Source organism: Salmo salar, chromosome ssa16 (assembly GCF_905237065.1).
Source record: "Salmo salar chromosome ssa16, Ssal_v3.1, whole genome shotgun sequence".
NCBI lineage: Eukaryota > Metazoa > Chordata > Actinopteri > Salmoniformes > Salmonidae > Salmo > Salmo salar.
In genome coordinates this window covers 73,099,386-73,117,766 of record NC_059457.1, presented here as the reverse complement: position 1 = coordinate 73,117,766, position 18,381 = coordinate 73,099,386, and the positions used below count along the sequence as shown (strand labels likewise).

At 44.1% G+C, this 18,381-nt stretch overlaps 1 protein-coding gene across 4 annotated transcripts in view; it reads left to right on the top strand.

The window, feature by feature from the left end:
* fndc3ba (fibronectin type III domain containing 3Ba) overlaps positions 1-18,381 on the top strand; it is a 117,946-nt gene that overhangs the window by 54,074 nt on the left and 45,491 nt on the right. For all 4 annotated transcript variants that reach the window (XM_045697723.1, XM_045697721.1, XM_045697725.1 and 1 more), the window contains exons 6-10: positions 2,357-2,525; positions 3,713-3,855; positions 13,412-13,470; positions 16,039-16,184; positions 18,366-18,381. The exon at positions 18,366-18,381 is cut by the window's right edge and continues 44 nt beyond it. In XM_045697723.1, the coding sequence (XP_045553679.1) occupies positions 2,357-2,525; positions 3,713-3,855; positions 13,412-13,470; positions 16,039-16,184; positions 18,366-18,381 (533 nt within the window). The remainder of the gene's footprint in view (positions 1-2,356; positions 2,526-3,712; positions 3,856-13,411; positions 13,471-16,038; positions 16,185-18,365) is intronic.

Genomic DNA, 18,381 nt, shown 5'->3' with positions numbered 1-18,381 from the left:
GCGCCTTCTTCACCACGCTGGCTGTGTGGGTGGACCATTTCAGTTTGTCCGTGATGTGTACGCCAAGGAACTTAAAACTCTCCACCCTCTCCACCACTGTCCCGTCAATGTAGATAGGGGGCTGCTCCCTCTGCTGTTTCCTGAAGTCCACGATCATCTCCTTTGTTTTGTTGACATTGAGTGTGAGGTTATTTTCCTGACACCACACTCCGAGTAGGTGTGTCCAAACAATTGGGTTGAGGTCGGGTGATTGTGGAGGCCAGGTCATCTGATGCAGAACTCTATGACTCTCCTTCTTGGTCAAAAAGCCCAGACGGCCTGGAAGTGTGTTGGGTCAATGTCCTGTTGAAAAACAAATGATAGTCCCACTAAGAGCAAACCAGATGGGATGTTTTATTGCTGCAGAATGCTGTGGTAGCCATGCTGGTTAAGTGTGCTTTGAATTCTAAATAAATCACAGACAGTGTCACCAGCAAAGCACCCCCACACCTCCTCCTCCATGCTTCACGGTGGGAACTACACATGCAGAGATCATCCGTTCACCTACTCTGCGTCTCACAAAGACATGGCGGTTGGAACCAAAAATCTCAAATTTGGACTCATCAAACCAAAGGACAGATTTCCACCGGTCTAATGTCCATTGCTCGTGTTTCTTGGCCAAAGCAAGTCTCTTCTTATTATTGGTGTCCTTTAGTAGTGGTTTCTATGCAGCAATTCGACCATGAAGGCCTGATTCACGCAGTTTACTCTGAACAGTTGATGTTGAAATGTGTCTGTTACTTGAACACTGTGAAGCATTTATTTGGGCGGCAATTTCTAAGGCTGGTAACTCTAATGAACTTATCATCTGCAGCAGAGGTAACTTGGGTCTTCCTTTCCTGTGGAGGTCCTCATGATAGCCAGTTTCATCATAGCGCTTGATGGTTTTTGCTACTGCACTTGAAGACACTTGAAAAATTCTTGAAATTTTCCACATTGCCTGACCTTCATGTCTTAAAGTACCGTAATTTCCGGACTATTAAGCGCACCTGAATATAAGCCTTGAGATAGAAGCTGTTTTTCAGTCTCTCGGTCCCCGCTTTGAATACATTTTTATTTTTTTTGAACATAAGTAAGCCGCACATGTCTATAAGCCACAGGTGCCTACCGGTACATTGAAACAAATGAACTTTACACAGGCTTTAACGAAACACGGCTTGTAACAAAAATAAATAGGCTTTAACGAAACACGGCTTGTAACAAAAAATAACAAATTAGCAGTAAGCTTTAGTTGTCTTTTTGCACTGAGTCAATTCCTCACGCTGCTGTTTCCAACGTCTTATCATCGACTCATTAAGACCAAGCTCCCGTGCAGCAGCTCTATTTCCTTTTCCAACAGCCAGATCAATCGCCTTCAACTTGAAAGCTGCATCATATGTATTTCTCCGTGTCTTTGCCATGATGAGGGTGACAAAATGACTACCGTAATCAGAATGATGGGAAGTTTGAGAGCGCTCGATTTAATCTAAACAGTAAACAAAAAAGTTGTTTGACCTTAACCCGTTCGGCAATTTCATTGGTCTAATGAAAGCTTCATGCCGCCAAAAAACTGAGCACGTCACAGAATGTGTTATTTTGGAGAAAACAAAATTGGAAGCGGGAAAAATCCATATATTAGCCGCGTCATTGTTTAAGCCGCGAGGTTCAAAGCCTGGGAAAAAAGTTGCGGCTTATAGTCCGTAATTTAAGGTAGTGATGGACTGTTGTTTCTCTTTGCTTATTTGAGCTGTTCTTGCCATAATATGGACATGGTCTTTTACCAAAAAAGGCTATCTTCTGTATACCACCCCTACCTTGTCACAACACAACTGATTGTCTCAAACGCATTAAGAAGGAAAGAAATTCCACAAATTAACTTTTAACAAGGCACACCTGTTAATTGAAATGCATTCCAGGTGACTACCTCATGAAGCTGGTTGAGAGAATGCGAAGCTGTCATCAAGGCAAAGGGTGGCTACTTTGAAGAATCGAAAATCTAAAATATATTTTGATTTGTTTAACACTTTTTTGGTTACTACATGATCCCATATGTGTTATTTCATAGTTTTGATGTCTTCACTGTTATTCTACAATGCAGAAAATAGCAAAAAATTAAGAAAAACACTGGAATGAGTAAGTGTGTCCAAACCTTTGACTGGTACTGTTTATTATGTATATATACACTAAGTGTACAAAACATTAGGAACACCTTAATATTGAGTTATACATACACCTAAATGACATAGCTAACTCCGTCTCTCGTCTTTGCTTCTCTCGTTTTCCTCTCCCTCTCTCCCTCTCTCCCTCTATTCACCCCCTCCATCTCTCCGTCTCCCAGAGATAATCCCAGTCTATGGCATGTCCAGCTACATTGGTAGAGAGGAGAGCTATAGCAAGCCCCAGCCTAAGAAGATAAAGGAGCAGAGACAGCTGGAACGACAGAACAGACTCAACTCTCCTCCCTCCTCCCTGTACAAGTCTCTGGGCTCCAGCCACAATGGATACAGGTCAGAGAATAGTCCTGGAGTTAGAGATGAGTTCAACTAGTTCGAGACTACAGATGTACTATCTTCATTTGGGCACTCTGTTGTCGCAGAGAATTGTCCTGCGCTAGCAAGAAATGCTAACTTGTCGTGTGTTCATGGTTTAATAAGGCTTCTAAAGTTTGTCATTTTCACTTTAAAATGTCAGACTTTATTTGCCCTAACGAAAAATGTGTCAACCGCTACAAACATATCCATTAATTATAATTAGAGACGAGTTACAGACGAGTTATAGACTAGTTAGTAGTTAAGACTAGTTACTGGTTTTACTAGTGATCAACTTGATCTACAAGTATGAGATCTATAGCCATAGTGCAGACAGGAGAGACACTACAGACAAGATACAGACTTTGACCAGACATTGTTTTCCTATGGAAGTTACAGACTTTGACCAAACATTGTTTTCCTATGGAAGTTACAGACTTTGACCAGACATTGTTTTCCTATGGAAGTTACAGACTTTCACCAGACATTGTTTTCCTATGGAAGTTACAGACTTTGACCAGACATTGTTTTCCTATGGAAGTTACAGACTTTGACCAAACATTGTTTTCCTATGGAAGTTACAGACTTTGACCAGACATTGTTTTCCTATGGAAGTTACAGACTTTCACCTGACATTGTTTTCCTATGGAAGTTACAGACTTTGACCAGACATTGTTTTCCTATGGAAGTTACAGACTTTGACCAGACATTGTTTTCCTATGGAAGTTACAGACTTTCACCAGACATTGTTTTCCTATGGAAGTTACAGACTTTCACCTGACATTGTTTTCCTAGGGAAGTTACAGACTTTGACCAAACATTGTTTTCCTATGGAAGTTACAGACTTTGACCAGACATTGTTTTCCTATGGAAGTTACAGACTTTCACCTGACATTGTTTTCCTATGGAAGTTACAGACTTTGACCAGACATTGTTTTCCTATGGAAGTTACAGACTTTCACCTGACATTGTTTTCCTATGGAAGTTACAGACTTTGACCTGACATTGTTTTCCTATGGAAGGATGAGGTTGTCTAAAACACATGCAAACTATTTGAATCTGTGTTTTAAGAGCATGTGTTGGTTCTATTGTCGTTGTAAAGTTTACTGAGATGCTTTCCATGCAGTTTTTGTCAATAAAGTTTGGTTGTATTTGATTGGTTACAGCGGGAAGAGCCACGTCCCTTCGCTAGGGTCGTTGGGGTCAATGGGCGGAGCTAACAGTCCAGGAGGGAAGAAGCCGGAACGACGACAACTACGGAGCAGCCCAAGGAGCAACGAGCCAGACACACACACACAATCACCGCAAGGTAAACACACACACACACACACACACACACACACACACACACACACACACACACACACACACACACACACACACACACACACACACACACACACACACACACACACACACACACACACAGATAAGTGAATACTCTTCCGATGTCTCTCTCTCTTTTCTTCTCAATGAAAGAGAGAGAAAGATGAATGGTGCCTTGGAGAGGTGGAAAGGGATGGAGGGGGAGAGAAGGGGTTGTCTAGGTAACCACATTGCTGAGTCTTTTCCGAGACCTATCGGTTTCTCCCTCTACAATACTGGCCTTGTCTGGGAGGGGGGGGCAGGATAGGAGAGAGGAGAGGTAGTGAGGAGAGGAGTGGACGTGAGGGGAGTAAGGGGGAGAGAGGGAAGAGGGGTGAGGTACAGTACATATCTGTTGAGTCCTGTTCTCCATGAAGGAACCCTTTGAGCTCTCTTTCAAACACACACATCTCTATCTCGCTGGCCTGTGTGCAGAGGTGGTGACAGACAGGCCTGCTGAGAGACACCAGAGTTAATCCCAAAGAAGCAGGCCAAACCACCTCTCAGACCCCCATTTCAGCTTTGGACCAGCCCGGCTGTACAGTCCGGGGTCAGGGGAATGTTCCATTGAGGCCAGGTGTAAGGGGTGTTTGTTGGGCTAGGTGGTGACATCATGGAAAGAGAGAGAGCCTGATGACACACACACACACACACACACACACAGACACACACACACACACACACACACACACACGTACATTACATGTCAGTGTATGTCTAGGAGTATCTGTGTCTTTCTGATGGTCTAGCAGGGTCTCAGTTCTGGACTGGAGATCAGGCTGACTCGGCTACAACACACACACACACACACACACACACACACACACACACACACACACACACACACACACACACACACACACACACACACACACACACACACACACACACACACACACACACACACACACACACACACCCCGTGACTGGGCTTCCTCTAAAACAATCAGAGCATGAGAGAGGGAGAAATAGAGAGAGGGAGAAAAAGAGAAGAGTATGATAGAGGGACAGGGAAATTAAAAGTCAGAAAAGAGAATATGAGAGTGAATGAAAAGCTAGGAGGTAGACTGAGTGGGGAGAAAGATAGTAGAGGGAGTGAGAGGGGGATGAGAGACAAAAGGAGAGAAAGAGAGATATAGAAAGGACTGAGAGAGAGAACATTCCATCTGTCTAATCTACTGCTTGGCCCTCTGCTTTCAACCATGAGTATCACACACACACACACACACACACACACACACACACACACACACACACACACACACACACACACACACACACACCACACACACACACACACACACACACACACACACACACACACACACACACCACACACACACACACCACACACACACACACACACACACACACACACTCACACACTCACACAAACACACAAACACACACCCACGCTGTAGACTTTGCTCTGTGCCCTCCTGGACGTGTGTGTTTGTGTGTCTATTGGCTAATGTACTATATTCCAGTAATGTGCTTGGCTACCAGTCAGTCAAGACAGTCAGTAAAGCCCACCGCTCTTCCTTAGAACTGAGCCGCTCTAAACACAATCAGATGTGCCTCTCTTCTCCATGATGGATCTACGTCAGCGGTGCAGTTTATCTGTAGAGAACAGTGATTTCAGGAAACTGATGTCCCATGGTGGATCAATGCCAGCGTTGCAGTTTCTCATTAGAGCTTAGATTTCAACTGAAACAGATGTGCCTTTGTCCGCCATGTTGGTTCTATGTCATCATAACTGCAGCACCTTTCTGTAATTCTAGAGGTGCTTTCAAGATGACGTTAGTAGTCTTCAGGTCAGAAAGTTGGAGCTCTAGAAAGATGTCCAAGTTCCCGACTTGGTATTCCGAGTTGGATGACCATTTACCCAGAGTTCACAGTTGTCCTGAATGTACTGAATTCCGAAGTCAGAGATTTCTGAGTTCTGAGTTGTTTTGAACGCGGCATCATTTCTCTGTAGAGAGCAGTGATTTCAGGAAAATGACGTGGCCATGTTGGTTATACTGTAGAATGTGTACTTTGAGGAGAGGAGGAAAGGGGGGAGGAAAGGAGAGAAAAGGAGTGGAAAGAAAATAGACGTCTCCTGACACGTTTAAAACAAAATACTTTGATGTAAGATGATGTCATCCCCAGAGAGAGAGAGAGAGAGAGAGAGAGAGCTGTAGCAAGTGCTCGTTTAGTTCATTAACACATTTGACCCCTGACCTTAGCATGACTCAGGCCTTTAAAATAAACCCCGTTGTCATAGTGACTCTCCGTAAGTGTGTACACAGGCAAAACCCTCCATGGTTTTGCCTGTGTTTCTATGGTAATAGGTCCCCCTCACCCACCCCACCCAAATAAGGGCCTGCTTGCCTGCCTGTCTGTGTCAGCTGGTTCAAGGAGTACAAGTCCAGTCTGACTCAGTCTTATTCTTACAAGTCTCTCTTACACATATCTGCACAATGTTGGGTAGTGCAGAGTCATAGCTGCATATCATCAGGCTTTCATTACCATCTGATTTACAGTTGAAGTCGGAAGTTTACATACACCTTAGCCAAATATATTTAAACTCAGTTTTTCACAATTCCTGACATTTTATCCTAGTAAAAATTCCATGTCTTAGGTCAGTTAGGATCACCACTTTATTTTAAGAATGTGAAATGTCAGAATAATAGTAGAGAGAATGATTTATTAGCTTTTATTTCTTTCATCACATTCCCAGTGGGTCAGAAGTTTACATACACTCAATTAGTATTTGGTAGCATTGCCTTTAAATTCTTTAACTTGGGTCAAACGTTTCAGGTAGCCTTCCACAAGCTTCCCACAATAACTTGGGTGAATTTTGGCCCATTCCTCCTGACAGAGCTGGTGTAACTGAGTCAGGTTTGTAGGCCTCCTTGCTCACACACGCTTTTTCAGTTCTGCCCACAAATGTATATAGGATTGAGGTCAGGGCTTTGTGATGGCCACTCCAATACCTTGACTTTGTTGTCCTTAAGCCATTTTCCCACAACTTTGGAAGTATGCTTGGGGTCATTGTCCATTTGGAAGACCCATTTGCGACCAAACTTTAACTTCCTGACTGATGTCTTGAGATGTTGCTTCAATATATCCACATAATTTTCATTCCTCATGATGCACCCCCACAACATGATGCTGCCACCCCCGTGCTTCACGGTTGGGATGGTGTTCTTCGGCTTACAAGCGTCCCCCTTTTTCCTCCAAACATAACGATGGTCATTATGGCCTAACAGTTCTATTTTTGTTTCATCAGACCAGAGGACATTTCTCCAAAAAGTACGATCTTTGTCCCCATTTGCAAACTGTAGTCTGGCTTTTTTATGGCGGTTTTGGAGCAGTGGCTTCTTCCTTGCTGAGTGGCCTTTCAGGTTATGTCGATATAGGACTCGTTTTACTGTGGATATAGATACTTTTGTACCTGTTTCCTCCAGTATCTTCACAAGGTCCTTTGCTGTTGTTCTGGGATTGATTTGCACTTTTCGCACCAAGGTACGTTCATCTCTAGGAGACAGAACGCGTCTGCTTCCTGAGCGGGATGACAAATATATTTTCTGAGGTCTTGGCTGATTTCTTTTGATTTCCCATGATGTCAATCAAGAGGCACTGAGTTGGAAGGTAGGCCTTGAAATACATCCACAGGTACATCTCCAATTGACTCAAATGATGTCAATTAGACTATCAGAAGCTTCTAAAGCCAACTTAGTGTATGTAAACTTCTGACCCACTGGAATTGTGATACAGTGAATTATAAGTGAAATAATCTGTAAACAATTGTTGGAAAAATTACTTGTGTCATGCACAAAGTAGATGTCCTAACCGACTTCCAAAACTATAGTTTGTTAACAAGAAATTTGGTTGAAAAACAAGTTTTAATGACTTCAACCTTAATGTATGTATATTTACGACTTCAACTGTAGAATAATTAATGATCTTAAGAACAGTGATATTAACACATTTCCTTGGTCGGCTGGGTTAAAACTGTACTTCTACCATCTCAGAGTTCCCAACGCTTCAGCCAACACACACACACACACACTTGCCTTCCAGGAAGAGCAGCAGAATTCCTTTGTCTCTTGGCACCTCAGACATACATCTCTCCTCTATGGAGGTATGGTTGGACACACACACGCGCACGCACGCGCACACACGCACTCTCTCTCTCTCTCTCTCTCTCTCTGTGTAAACCATGGTCTCTGTCCATGAGAACTAAACTGTCACCATATTTTTTTATGATGGTACCTTCAGCATGGTCCTTATTCAGAGTGTTGGTTCATCTCTATATTATTATATATCTATATGTAATTTTTTATTTACCTTTATTTAAAAAGGCAGGTCAGGTAAGAACAAATTCTTATTTTCAATGACGGCCTAGGAACAGTGGGTTAACTGCCTTGTTCAGTGGCAGAACAACAGATATGTACCTTGTCAGCTCGGGGATTCAATCTTGGAACCTTTCGATTACTAGTCCAACGCTCTAACCACTAGGCTACCTGCCGACCATGACTACAAACCGTCTCAGACAGGTCTCAACAAGTGTGTGTGTGTGTGTGTGTGTGTGTGTGTGTGTGTGTGTGTGTGTGTGTGTGTGTGTGTGTGTGTGTGTGTGTGTGTGTGTGTGTGTGTGTGTGTGTGTGTGTGTGTGTGTCCGTGCGTGCGTGCGTGCGTGCGTGCGTGCGTGTGTTAAGGAGGCCAGCTGTTGAGCAGATGGAATGCTCACTATGCGTAGATGAAAACGCTGTGGAACTCACCCTGCAGGCTTCTTTTTCTATCGCTTTGTTTCTTTCTCTCTCTCTCTCATTCTCCTTTTGCTCTCTTTATCTTATATCTCTCTCACCCTCTATCTCTACAGTGCTGTGAAATAGTATTTACCCCCTTCAAAAAAAAAAATCTACTTTTGCATATTTTTGATACAGAATAATATCAGATCTTCAACCAAATCTTAGTAGGGAACCTGAGTGAACAAATACATACTTATTTCATTTATTTCATAAACAAATTTATGCAAAAAGTTATGCTTGACCATTGGTGTGAGGTTCTTACTGTGGAATGCAGTGTTTGGTTTTCACCAGGCAGTACGGAGAAAACATTTATGAAATGTATGCATTCACTACTGTAAGTCGCTCTGGATAAGAGCGTCTGCTAAAATGACTAAAATGTACATGTAAAATAATGGGACCCATGTTATCCAAAAAGATCTACAGGAGAATTCTACAGGAGAATGTCAGGCCACCCGTCTGTGAGCTGAAGCTGAAGCGTAGCTGGGTCATACTGCAAGCCAATGATCCAAAACACACAATCAAGTCTACATGAAAATGGCTAAAAAGCAACACATTTGAAGTTTTGGAATGGACTAGTCAAAGTCCAGACCTAATCCCAACTGAGATGTTGTGGCAGGATTTGAAACATGCAGTTTAAGCAGTTCTGCATGTAAGAGTGGGACAAAATTCCTCCACAGCGACGTGAGAGATCAACAACTACAGGAAGCGTTTGGTAGCAGTCACCGCTGCTAAAGGTGGCACAACCTTGAGTGTGAGGGGGAAATTACTTTTTCACACGGGGGAATTGGTCGTTGCATAACTTTGTTAATTAAATAAATAAAATAAGTATCAATTTTTGGGGTTATTTGTAAACTGAAGTTCCCTTTATCTAATATTAGCTTTTGGTTGAAGATCTGATAACATTCAGTATCAACAATATGCTAAAATAAGAAAGAGGGCAAATACTTTTCATGGCACTGTACCTCTCTTTCTTTCTCTCTATATCTCCCTCTCTCTTCCATTCCTTCAGTTCATTGTTTCTAGTTTCTAAAAGTATATTTTTTACACAATCTTAAATAAGCATGCCCCATTCAAAAATGTAGAACCAGGAACAGATATAGCCCTTGGTTCACTCCAGACCTGACTGCCCTTGACAAGCACAAAAACATCCTATGGCATACTGCATTAGCATCGAATAGCCCCCGCGATATGCAACTTTTCAGGGAAGTTAGGAACCAATATACACAGGCAGTTAGGAAAGCAAAAGCTAGCATTTACAAACAGAAATGTGCATCCTGTAGAACAAACTCCAAAAAGTTCTGGGACACTGTAAAGTCCATGGAGAAAAAGAGCACCTCCTCCCAGCTGCCCACTGCTCTGAGGCTAGGAAACACTGTCACCACCGATAAATCCACTATAATTGAGAATTTCATTAAGCATTTTTCTACGGCTGGCCATGCTTTCCACCTGGCTACCCCTCCCCCTGTCAACAGCACTGCACCCCCCCACAGAAACTTGCCCATTTCTCCTTCACCGAAATCCAGATAGCTGATGTTCTGAAAGAGTTGCAAAATCTGGACCCCTACAAATCAGCTGGACTAGACAATTTGGACCCTCTTTTTCTAAAATGATCTGCCACAATTGTTGCAACCTCTATTACTAGCCTGTTCAACCTCTCTTATGTATCATCTGAGATTCCCATAGATTGGAAAGCTGCCACGGTCAACCCCCTCTTCAAAGATGGAGATACTCTAGACCCAAACTGTTACAGACCTATATCTATCCTACCCTGCCTTTCTAAGGTCTTTGAAAGCCAAGTTAACAAACAGATCACCGACCATTTCGAAGCCCACCGTACCTTCTCCGCTAAGCAATCTGGTTTCTGAGCTGGTCATGGGTGCACCTCAGCCACGCTCAAGGTCCTAAACGATATTATAACCGCCATCAATAAAAGACAACGCTGTGCAGCCGTATTCATCGACCTGGCCAAGGCTTTCGACTCTGTTAATCACCACATTCTTATCGGCAGACTCAACAGCCTTGGTTTCTCAAATGATGACCTCGCCTGGTTCACCAACTACTTCTCAGACAGAGTTCAGTGTGTCAAATCGGAGGGCCTGTTGTCCGGACCTCTGGTAGTCTCTATGGGGGTACTACAGGGTTCAATTCTCGGGCCGACTCTCTTCTCTGTATACATCAATGATGTCGCTCTTGCTGCTGGTGATTATCTGATCCACCTCTACGCAGACGACACCATTCTGTATACATCTGGCCCTTCTTTGGACACTGTGTTAACTATCCTCCAGACGAGCTTCAATGCCATACAACACTCCTTCCATGGCCTCCAACTGCTCTTAAATACAAGTAAAACTAAATGTATGCTCTTTAACCGATCGCTGCCCGCACCTGCCCGCCTGTCCAGCATAACTACTCTGGACGGTTCTGACTTAGAATATGTGGACAACTACAAATACCTAGGTGTCTGGTTAGACTGTAAACTCTCCTTCCAGACTCACATTAAGCATCTCCAATCCAAAATTAAATCTAGAATTGGCTTCCTATTTCGCAACAAAGCATCTTTCACTCATGCTGCAAAACATACCCTCGTAAAACTGACTATCCTACCGATCTTTGACTTCGGCGATGTCATTTACAAAATAGCCTCCAACACTCTACTCAGCAAATTGGATGCAGTCTATCACAGTGCCATCCGTTTTGTCACCAAAGCCCCATATACTACCCACCACTGCAACCTGTATGCTCTCGTTGGCTGGCCCTCGCTTCATATTCGTCGCCAAACCCACTGGCTACAGGTCATCTAGAAGTCTGCTAGGTAATGCCCTGCCTTATCTCAGCTCACTGGTCACCATAGCAGCACCCACCCGTAGCACGCGCTCCAGCAGGTATATCTCACTGATCACCCCCAAAGCCTATTCCTCCTTTGGCCGCCTTTCCTTCCAGTTCTCTGCTGCCAATGACTGGAACAAATTGCAAAAACCACTGAAGCTGGAGAGTCATATCTCCCTCACTAACTTTAAGCATCAGCTGTCAGAGCAGCTCACAGATCATTGCAACTCTACATAGCCCATCTGTAAACAGCCCATCCAAACTACCTCATCCCCATATTGTTATTTTTTTTTGCTCCTTTGCACCTCAGTATCTCTACTTACACATTCATCTTCTGCACATCTATCACTCCAGTGTTTAATTGCTAAATTGTAATTACTTCGCCACTACGGCCATTTTATTGCCTTACTTCCCTAATCTTACCTCATTTGCACACACTGTACATAGATTTTTTTCTATGGCGTTACTGACTGTATGTTTGTTTATTCCATGTGTAACTCTGTGTTGTTGTTTGTGTCACACTGCTTTGCTTTATCTTGGCCAGGTCGCAGTTGTAAATGAGAACTTGTTCTCAACTAGCCTACCTGGTTAAATAAAAGGTGAAATAAATAAAATCAAATATACACACAGACAAACTTAAATATATTCACAGTCTGACAAGCCCCTCCCCCTGCATCTGCATCTGCTGCGCCTGCTGATGATGTCACAGAACTGGAACACCGTGATTGTGTAATCACCCTATGCTCATTTTAGTCATTTAGCAGACGCTTTTATCCAGAGCGGCTTACAATTAGTGCATTCATCTTAAGATAGCTAGGTGAGACAACAACACATCCCGATCGTAAGTACAGTTTCCCTCAACAAAGTATCTATCAGCAAAATCAGTGTTAGTGGGGAAAACCAACGTGCCTTTATTTTATTTTAGGGGTGGGTTGGCCAAGAGACCAGAGGTGGAGGAATGGAGTGCTTGGGTTGGGATGTAGGGTTTGAGCATAGCCTGAAGGTAGATGGGGGTAGTTACCCTTGCTGCTCAGTAGGCCAGAACCAGGGTCTTGAAGATGACCCCTCATAAACCCTGTACTCCTCCTCTCTGCTTTCCTCACTCTTCTCTCCATCCTGATAAACATCCCTTCTTCTCTTCTCCTCCTCCGCTCCTCTTCTGTGTTCTAACTTCCCCCTCTCTCTCTCTCTCTCTCTCTATATATATATATCTCTCTCTCTCTCTCTCTCTCTCTCTCTCTCTCTGTCTCTATATCTCTCTCTCTCTCTCTCTCTCTCTCTCTCTCTCTCTGAAACACAAACCATTTCTGGGTAATTTAGTCAACTCTGCTCTGATGGAGAAAGCAGCTCTGCTCCTGTCTGAAGCAACTCTGGTATAGGGATTAAACACACACACACACACACACACTACACACTCTGGGGAAAAACTTCCATTGCGCGCACACACACACACACACACACACACACACACACACACACACACACACACACACACCCCAGCGCTAACCCTGACCCACTCCTAAATAACCCCTAGACATGCTCTGCCACTGGATGTGTGTGTGTGTGTGTGTGTGTGTGTGTGTGTGTGTGTGTGTGTGTGTGTGTGTGTGTGTGTGTGTGTGTGTGTGTGTGTGTGTGTGTGTGTGTGTGTGTGTGTGTGTTAGACTGGAACCGGCCCCCTGTTTTATGAGCAGACAACAGAACAGAGGGCAGACCTAGGCAGTAATCCAGGTTGGGGTCTGTACATACTGTACGTACTGTATATGACACAGCTCAGCCTGCCCTCTGGTGGTGCTTAGCTGTAATAACACCCTCTCACACAAGGACAGAAACACACGAGTTGGTGGTAATGTTGTGTCTGTTCTCTCTCCTCAGATCACGACTTGGAGGCAAAGAGAGTTCAGGAAGTGCTCTCCGCCATCGACAAACCACAGGTCAGTCACACACATACACACACGCAGACACACACACACTCACACACAGACACTCGCAGACAAAGACATCTGTACCTAAAGGCTTCTTCCTCACAGAGCAGTATGTCCTTTGGAGCCCAGAACACCTGCAGTCCCCAACCTGACCACACAGGGGCAGTATTGTACCACCTCATCACACAGGGCTAGGGCTACAACGCTACCGGTAATTTACCAAAGTCACCGGAATCTTCAGTAATTTTGGTAATTAACAGAAAATCTATGGCAATCAATCGAAACTTTGGTCATTTATACTTGAATAACTTTTTTTATTCTTCATATATAGTATTAATTTGTATATCTGTGTCCATATTATCCATGAGTTTCTAGTGGATAGAACATATAGTTCAAGAGAAAATAGCCTAATTAATGAAAAAAAACATCTAATCAACAATGGCATTATTTTGTACTACCTCTGCAACTCCTCCAACTATTGACTGTGTTCACAACTGTCAGTTTGATGCAAAAACATTGACGAAACAAATATTGACATAGTAAAATAAATGATAGTGTGTTAAAAAAAATATAAAGGTACTTTCATGCTGAAACCCTCATATTAAACACCAATGGTATTGAATACGTTGATTGTTTATATTTAGGATAATGTTTTACAGCTTTGTCATTGTATTGTTTTTATTTTAAAATCATCTAATTTAATTATTTCATATATTTTACTTGTGATAAGGCCACACAGAGGGGCAGAGGTACCCAAAAAGGCCACTAGATGCCTTGTGATAGATTACATCCAATCCAGTAATCCATAAAAGTTTCCAGTAATATACCCTCCCTTTGTAACCCGACACAGGACTCTAATGGATCTTCTGAACAGTATTCATAAGGAACACACTAGAAGTATGAGAGAGAGAGAGAGAGAGAGAGAGAGAGAGAGAGAGACTGTCAGCTTGTCTTCTAGAGGGAGAGATCATATGAGACAGTCTTCAGTGTGTGTCTCTGGGATGTGGTTTGTCCCCAGGGCAGATTGGGTATTCAGTGGATGTGGTTTGTCCCCAGGGCAGATTGGGTACTCAGTGGATGTGGTTTGTCCCCAGGGCAGATTGGGTATTTAGTGGATGTGGTTTGTCCCCAGGGCAGATTGGGTATTCAGTGGATGTGGTTTGTCTCCAGGGCAGATTGGGTATTCAGTGGATGTGGTTTGTCTCCAGGGCAGATTGGGTATTCAGTGGATGTGGTTTGTCCCCAGGGCAGATTGGGTATTTAGTGGATGTGGTTTGTCCCCAGGGCAGATTGGGTATTCAGTGGATGTGGTTTGTCCCCAGGGCAGATTGGGTATTCAGTGGATGTGGTTTGTCTCCAGGGCAGATTGGGTATTCAGGGGATGTGGTTTGTCCCCAGGGCAGATTGGGTATTCAGTGGATGTGGTTTGTCCCCCAGGCAGATTGGGTACTCAGTGGATGTGGTTTGTCTCCAGGGCAGATAGGGTATTCAGTGGATGTGGTTTGTCCCCAGGGCAGATTGGGTATTCAGTGGATGTGGTTTGTCTCCAGGGCAGATTGGGTATTCAGGGGATGTGGTTTGTCCCCAGGGCCGATTGGGTATTCAGTGGATGTGGTTTGTCCCCCGGGCAGATTGGGTATTCAGTGGATGTGGTTTGTCCCCAGGGCAGATTGGGTATTCAGTGGATGTGGTTTGTCCCCCGGGCAGATTGGGTATTCAGTGGATGTGGTTTGTCTCCAGGGCAGATTGGGTATTCAGTGGATGTGGTTTGTCCCCAGGGCAGATTGGGTATTCAGGGGATGTGGTTCATCCCCAGGGGAGATTGGGTATTCAGTGGATGTGGTTTGTCCTCAGGGCAGATTGGGTATTCAGTGGATGTGGTTTGTCCCCAGGGCAGATTGGGTATTCAGTCGATGTGGTTTGTCCCCAGGGCAGATTGGGTATTCAGTGGATGTGGTTTGTCCCCCGGGCAGATTGGGTATTCAGGGGATGTGGTTTGTCCTCAGGGCAGATTGGGTATTCAGTGGATGTGGTTTGTCCCCAGGGCAGATTGGGTATTCAGTCGATGTGGTTTGTCCCCAGGGCAGATTGGGTATTCAGTCGATGTGGTGTTTGGATGAATGACACCCGGTGTTAAATCACTCCGCTGTGTGTGTACACGTGTGTCTTTCCCCGTTGCCGGCGGTTGTGGTAAATGTTTCTGTGTGTGTCTGTGTGTGTGTGTGTGTGTGTGTGTGTGTGTGTGTGTGTGTGTGTGTGTAGAGACAGTGGTTGATGGGGTGATCATTTCAGTGCCAGGGTTTGGGTAAATGTTTCTGTGTGTTTGTGTGTGTGTTTGTGTGTTTGTGTGTGTGTGTGTGTGTGTGTGTGTGTGTGTGTGTGTGTGTGTGTGTGTGTGTGTGTGTGTGTGTGTGTGTGTGTGTGTGTGTGTGTAAAGACAGTGGTTGATGGGGTAAATGTTTCTTTTACTCAGACTGTCATTTCACCGACCCAGCATCCGTGACGGGGATGAACTGGAACATAAACTGATAGGGACTTTGTGTGTGTGTGTTATCTAACGTGTGTGTGGTATTCCAGGTGTCCAACGTGCACGCGCGGGGTGCTAGGTTGTCCTGGGCTCCCCCGGTTGGGCTGGTGAACCGGTTCAGCAACAGCCAGTCTCTCACCTACGAGGTCTCTCTGTCCGACAAGGGACGGGACGGCAAATACAGACTTATATACAGGTAAAACATACCTAACTCTGATCCTGACTAGCAGGTAAAACACACCTAACTCTGATCCTGACTAGTAGGTAAAACACACCTAACTCTGATTCTGACTAGCAGGTACAACACACCTAACTCTGATCCTGACTAGCAGGTAAAACACACCTAACTCTGATCCTGACTAGCAGGTAAAACACACCTAACTCTGATCCTGGCTAGCAGGTAAAGCACACCTAACTCTGATCCTGACTAGCAGGTAAAACATACCTAACTCTGATCCTGACTAGCAGGTAAAACACACCTAACTCTGATCCTGACTAGCAGGTAAAACACACCTAACTCTGATCCTGGCTAACAGGTAAAGCACACCTAACTCTGATCCTGACTAGCAGGTAAAGCACACCTAACTCTGATCCTGACTAGCAGGTACAACACACCTAACTCTGATCCTGACTAGCAGGTAAAACACACCTAACTCTGATCCTGACTAGTAGGTAAAACACACCTAACTCTGATCCTGACTAGCAGGTAAAACACACCTAACTCTGATCCTGACTAGTAGGTGAAACACACCTAAATCTGATCCTGGCTAGCAGGTAAAACACACCTAACTCTGATCCTGACTAGCAGGTAAAACACACCTAACTCTGATCCTGACTAGCAGGTAAAACACACCTAACTCTGATCCTGACTAGCAGGTAAAACACACCTAACTCTGATCCTGACTAGCAGGTAAAACACACCTAACTCTGATCCTGACTAGCAGGTAAAACACACCTAACTCTGATCCTGACTAGCAGGTAAAACACACCTAACTCTGATCCTGACTAGCAGGTAAAACACACCTAACTCTGATCCTGACTAGTTGGTAAAACACACCTAACTTTGATCCTGACTAGCAGGTAAAACACACCTAACTCTGATCCTGACTAGTAGGTAAAACACACCTAACTCTGATCCTGACTAGCAGGTAAAACACACCTAACTCTGATCCTGACTAGTAGGTGAAACACACCTAAATCTGATCCTGGCTAGCAGGTAAAACACACCTAACTCTGATCCTGACTAGCAGGTAAAACACACCTAACTCTGATCCTGACTAGCAGGTAAAACACACCTAACTCTGATCCTGACTAGCAGGTAAAACACACCTAACTCTGATCCTGACTAGCAGGTAAAACACACCTAACTCTGATCCTGACTAGCAGGTAAAACACACCTAACTCTGATCCTGACTAGCAGGTAAAACACACCTAACTCTGATCCTGACTAGCAGGTAAAACACACCTAACTCTGATCCTGACTAGTTGGTAAAACACACCTAACTTTGATCCTGACTAGCAGGTAAAACACACCTAACTCTGATCCTGACTAGCAGGTAAAACACACCTAACGCTGATCCTGACTAGCAGGTAAAACACACCTAACTCTGATCCTGACTAGCAGGTAAAACACACCTAACGCTGATCCTGACTAGCAGGTAAAACACACCTAACTCTGATCCTGACTAGTAGGTAAAACACACCTAACTCTGATCCTGACTAGCAGGTAAAACACACCTAACTCTGATCCTGACTAGCAGGTAAAACACACCTAACGCTGATCCTGACTAGCAGGTAAAACACACCTAACTCTGATCCTGACTAGTTGGTAAAACACACCTAACTCTGATCCTGACTAGCAGGTAAACACAGCTAACCCTGATCCTGACTAGCAGGTAAAACACACCTAACTCTGATCCTGACTAGTTGGTAAAACACACCTAACTCTGATCCTGACTAGCAGGTAAACACAGCTAACCCTGATCCTGACTAGCAGGTAAAACACACCTAACTCTGATCCTGGCTAGCAGGTAAAACACACCTAACTCTGATCCTGGCTAGCAGGTAAACACAGATAACCCTGATCCTGGCTAGCAGGTAAAACACACCTAACTCTGATCCTGGCTAGCAGGTAAAACACACCTAACTCTGATCCTGGCTAGCAGGTAAACACAGCTAACCCTGATCTTGACTAGCAGGTAAAACACACCTAACTCTGATCCTGGCTAGCAGGTAAAACACACCTAACGCTGATCCTGACTAGCAGGTGTGTGTATGAACGTTCCAGACTTTGAAGAACAACTGACGCAAACATAAACATCTCACTTTCATGTCAAGTGTATATAACATGGCTGTGTGTGTGTGTGTGTGTGTGCAGTGGAGAGGAGTTGGAG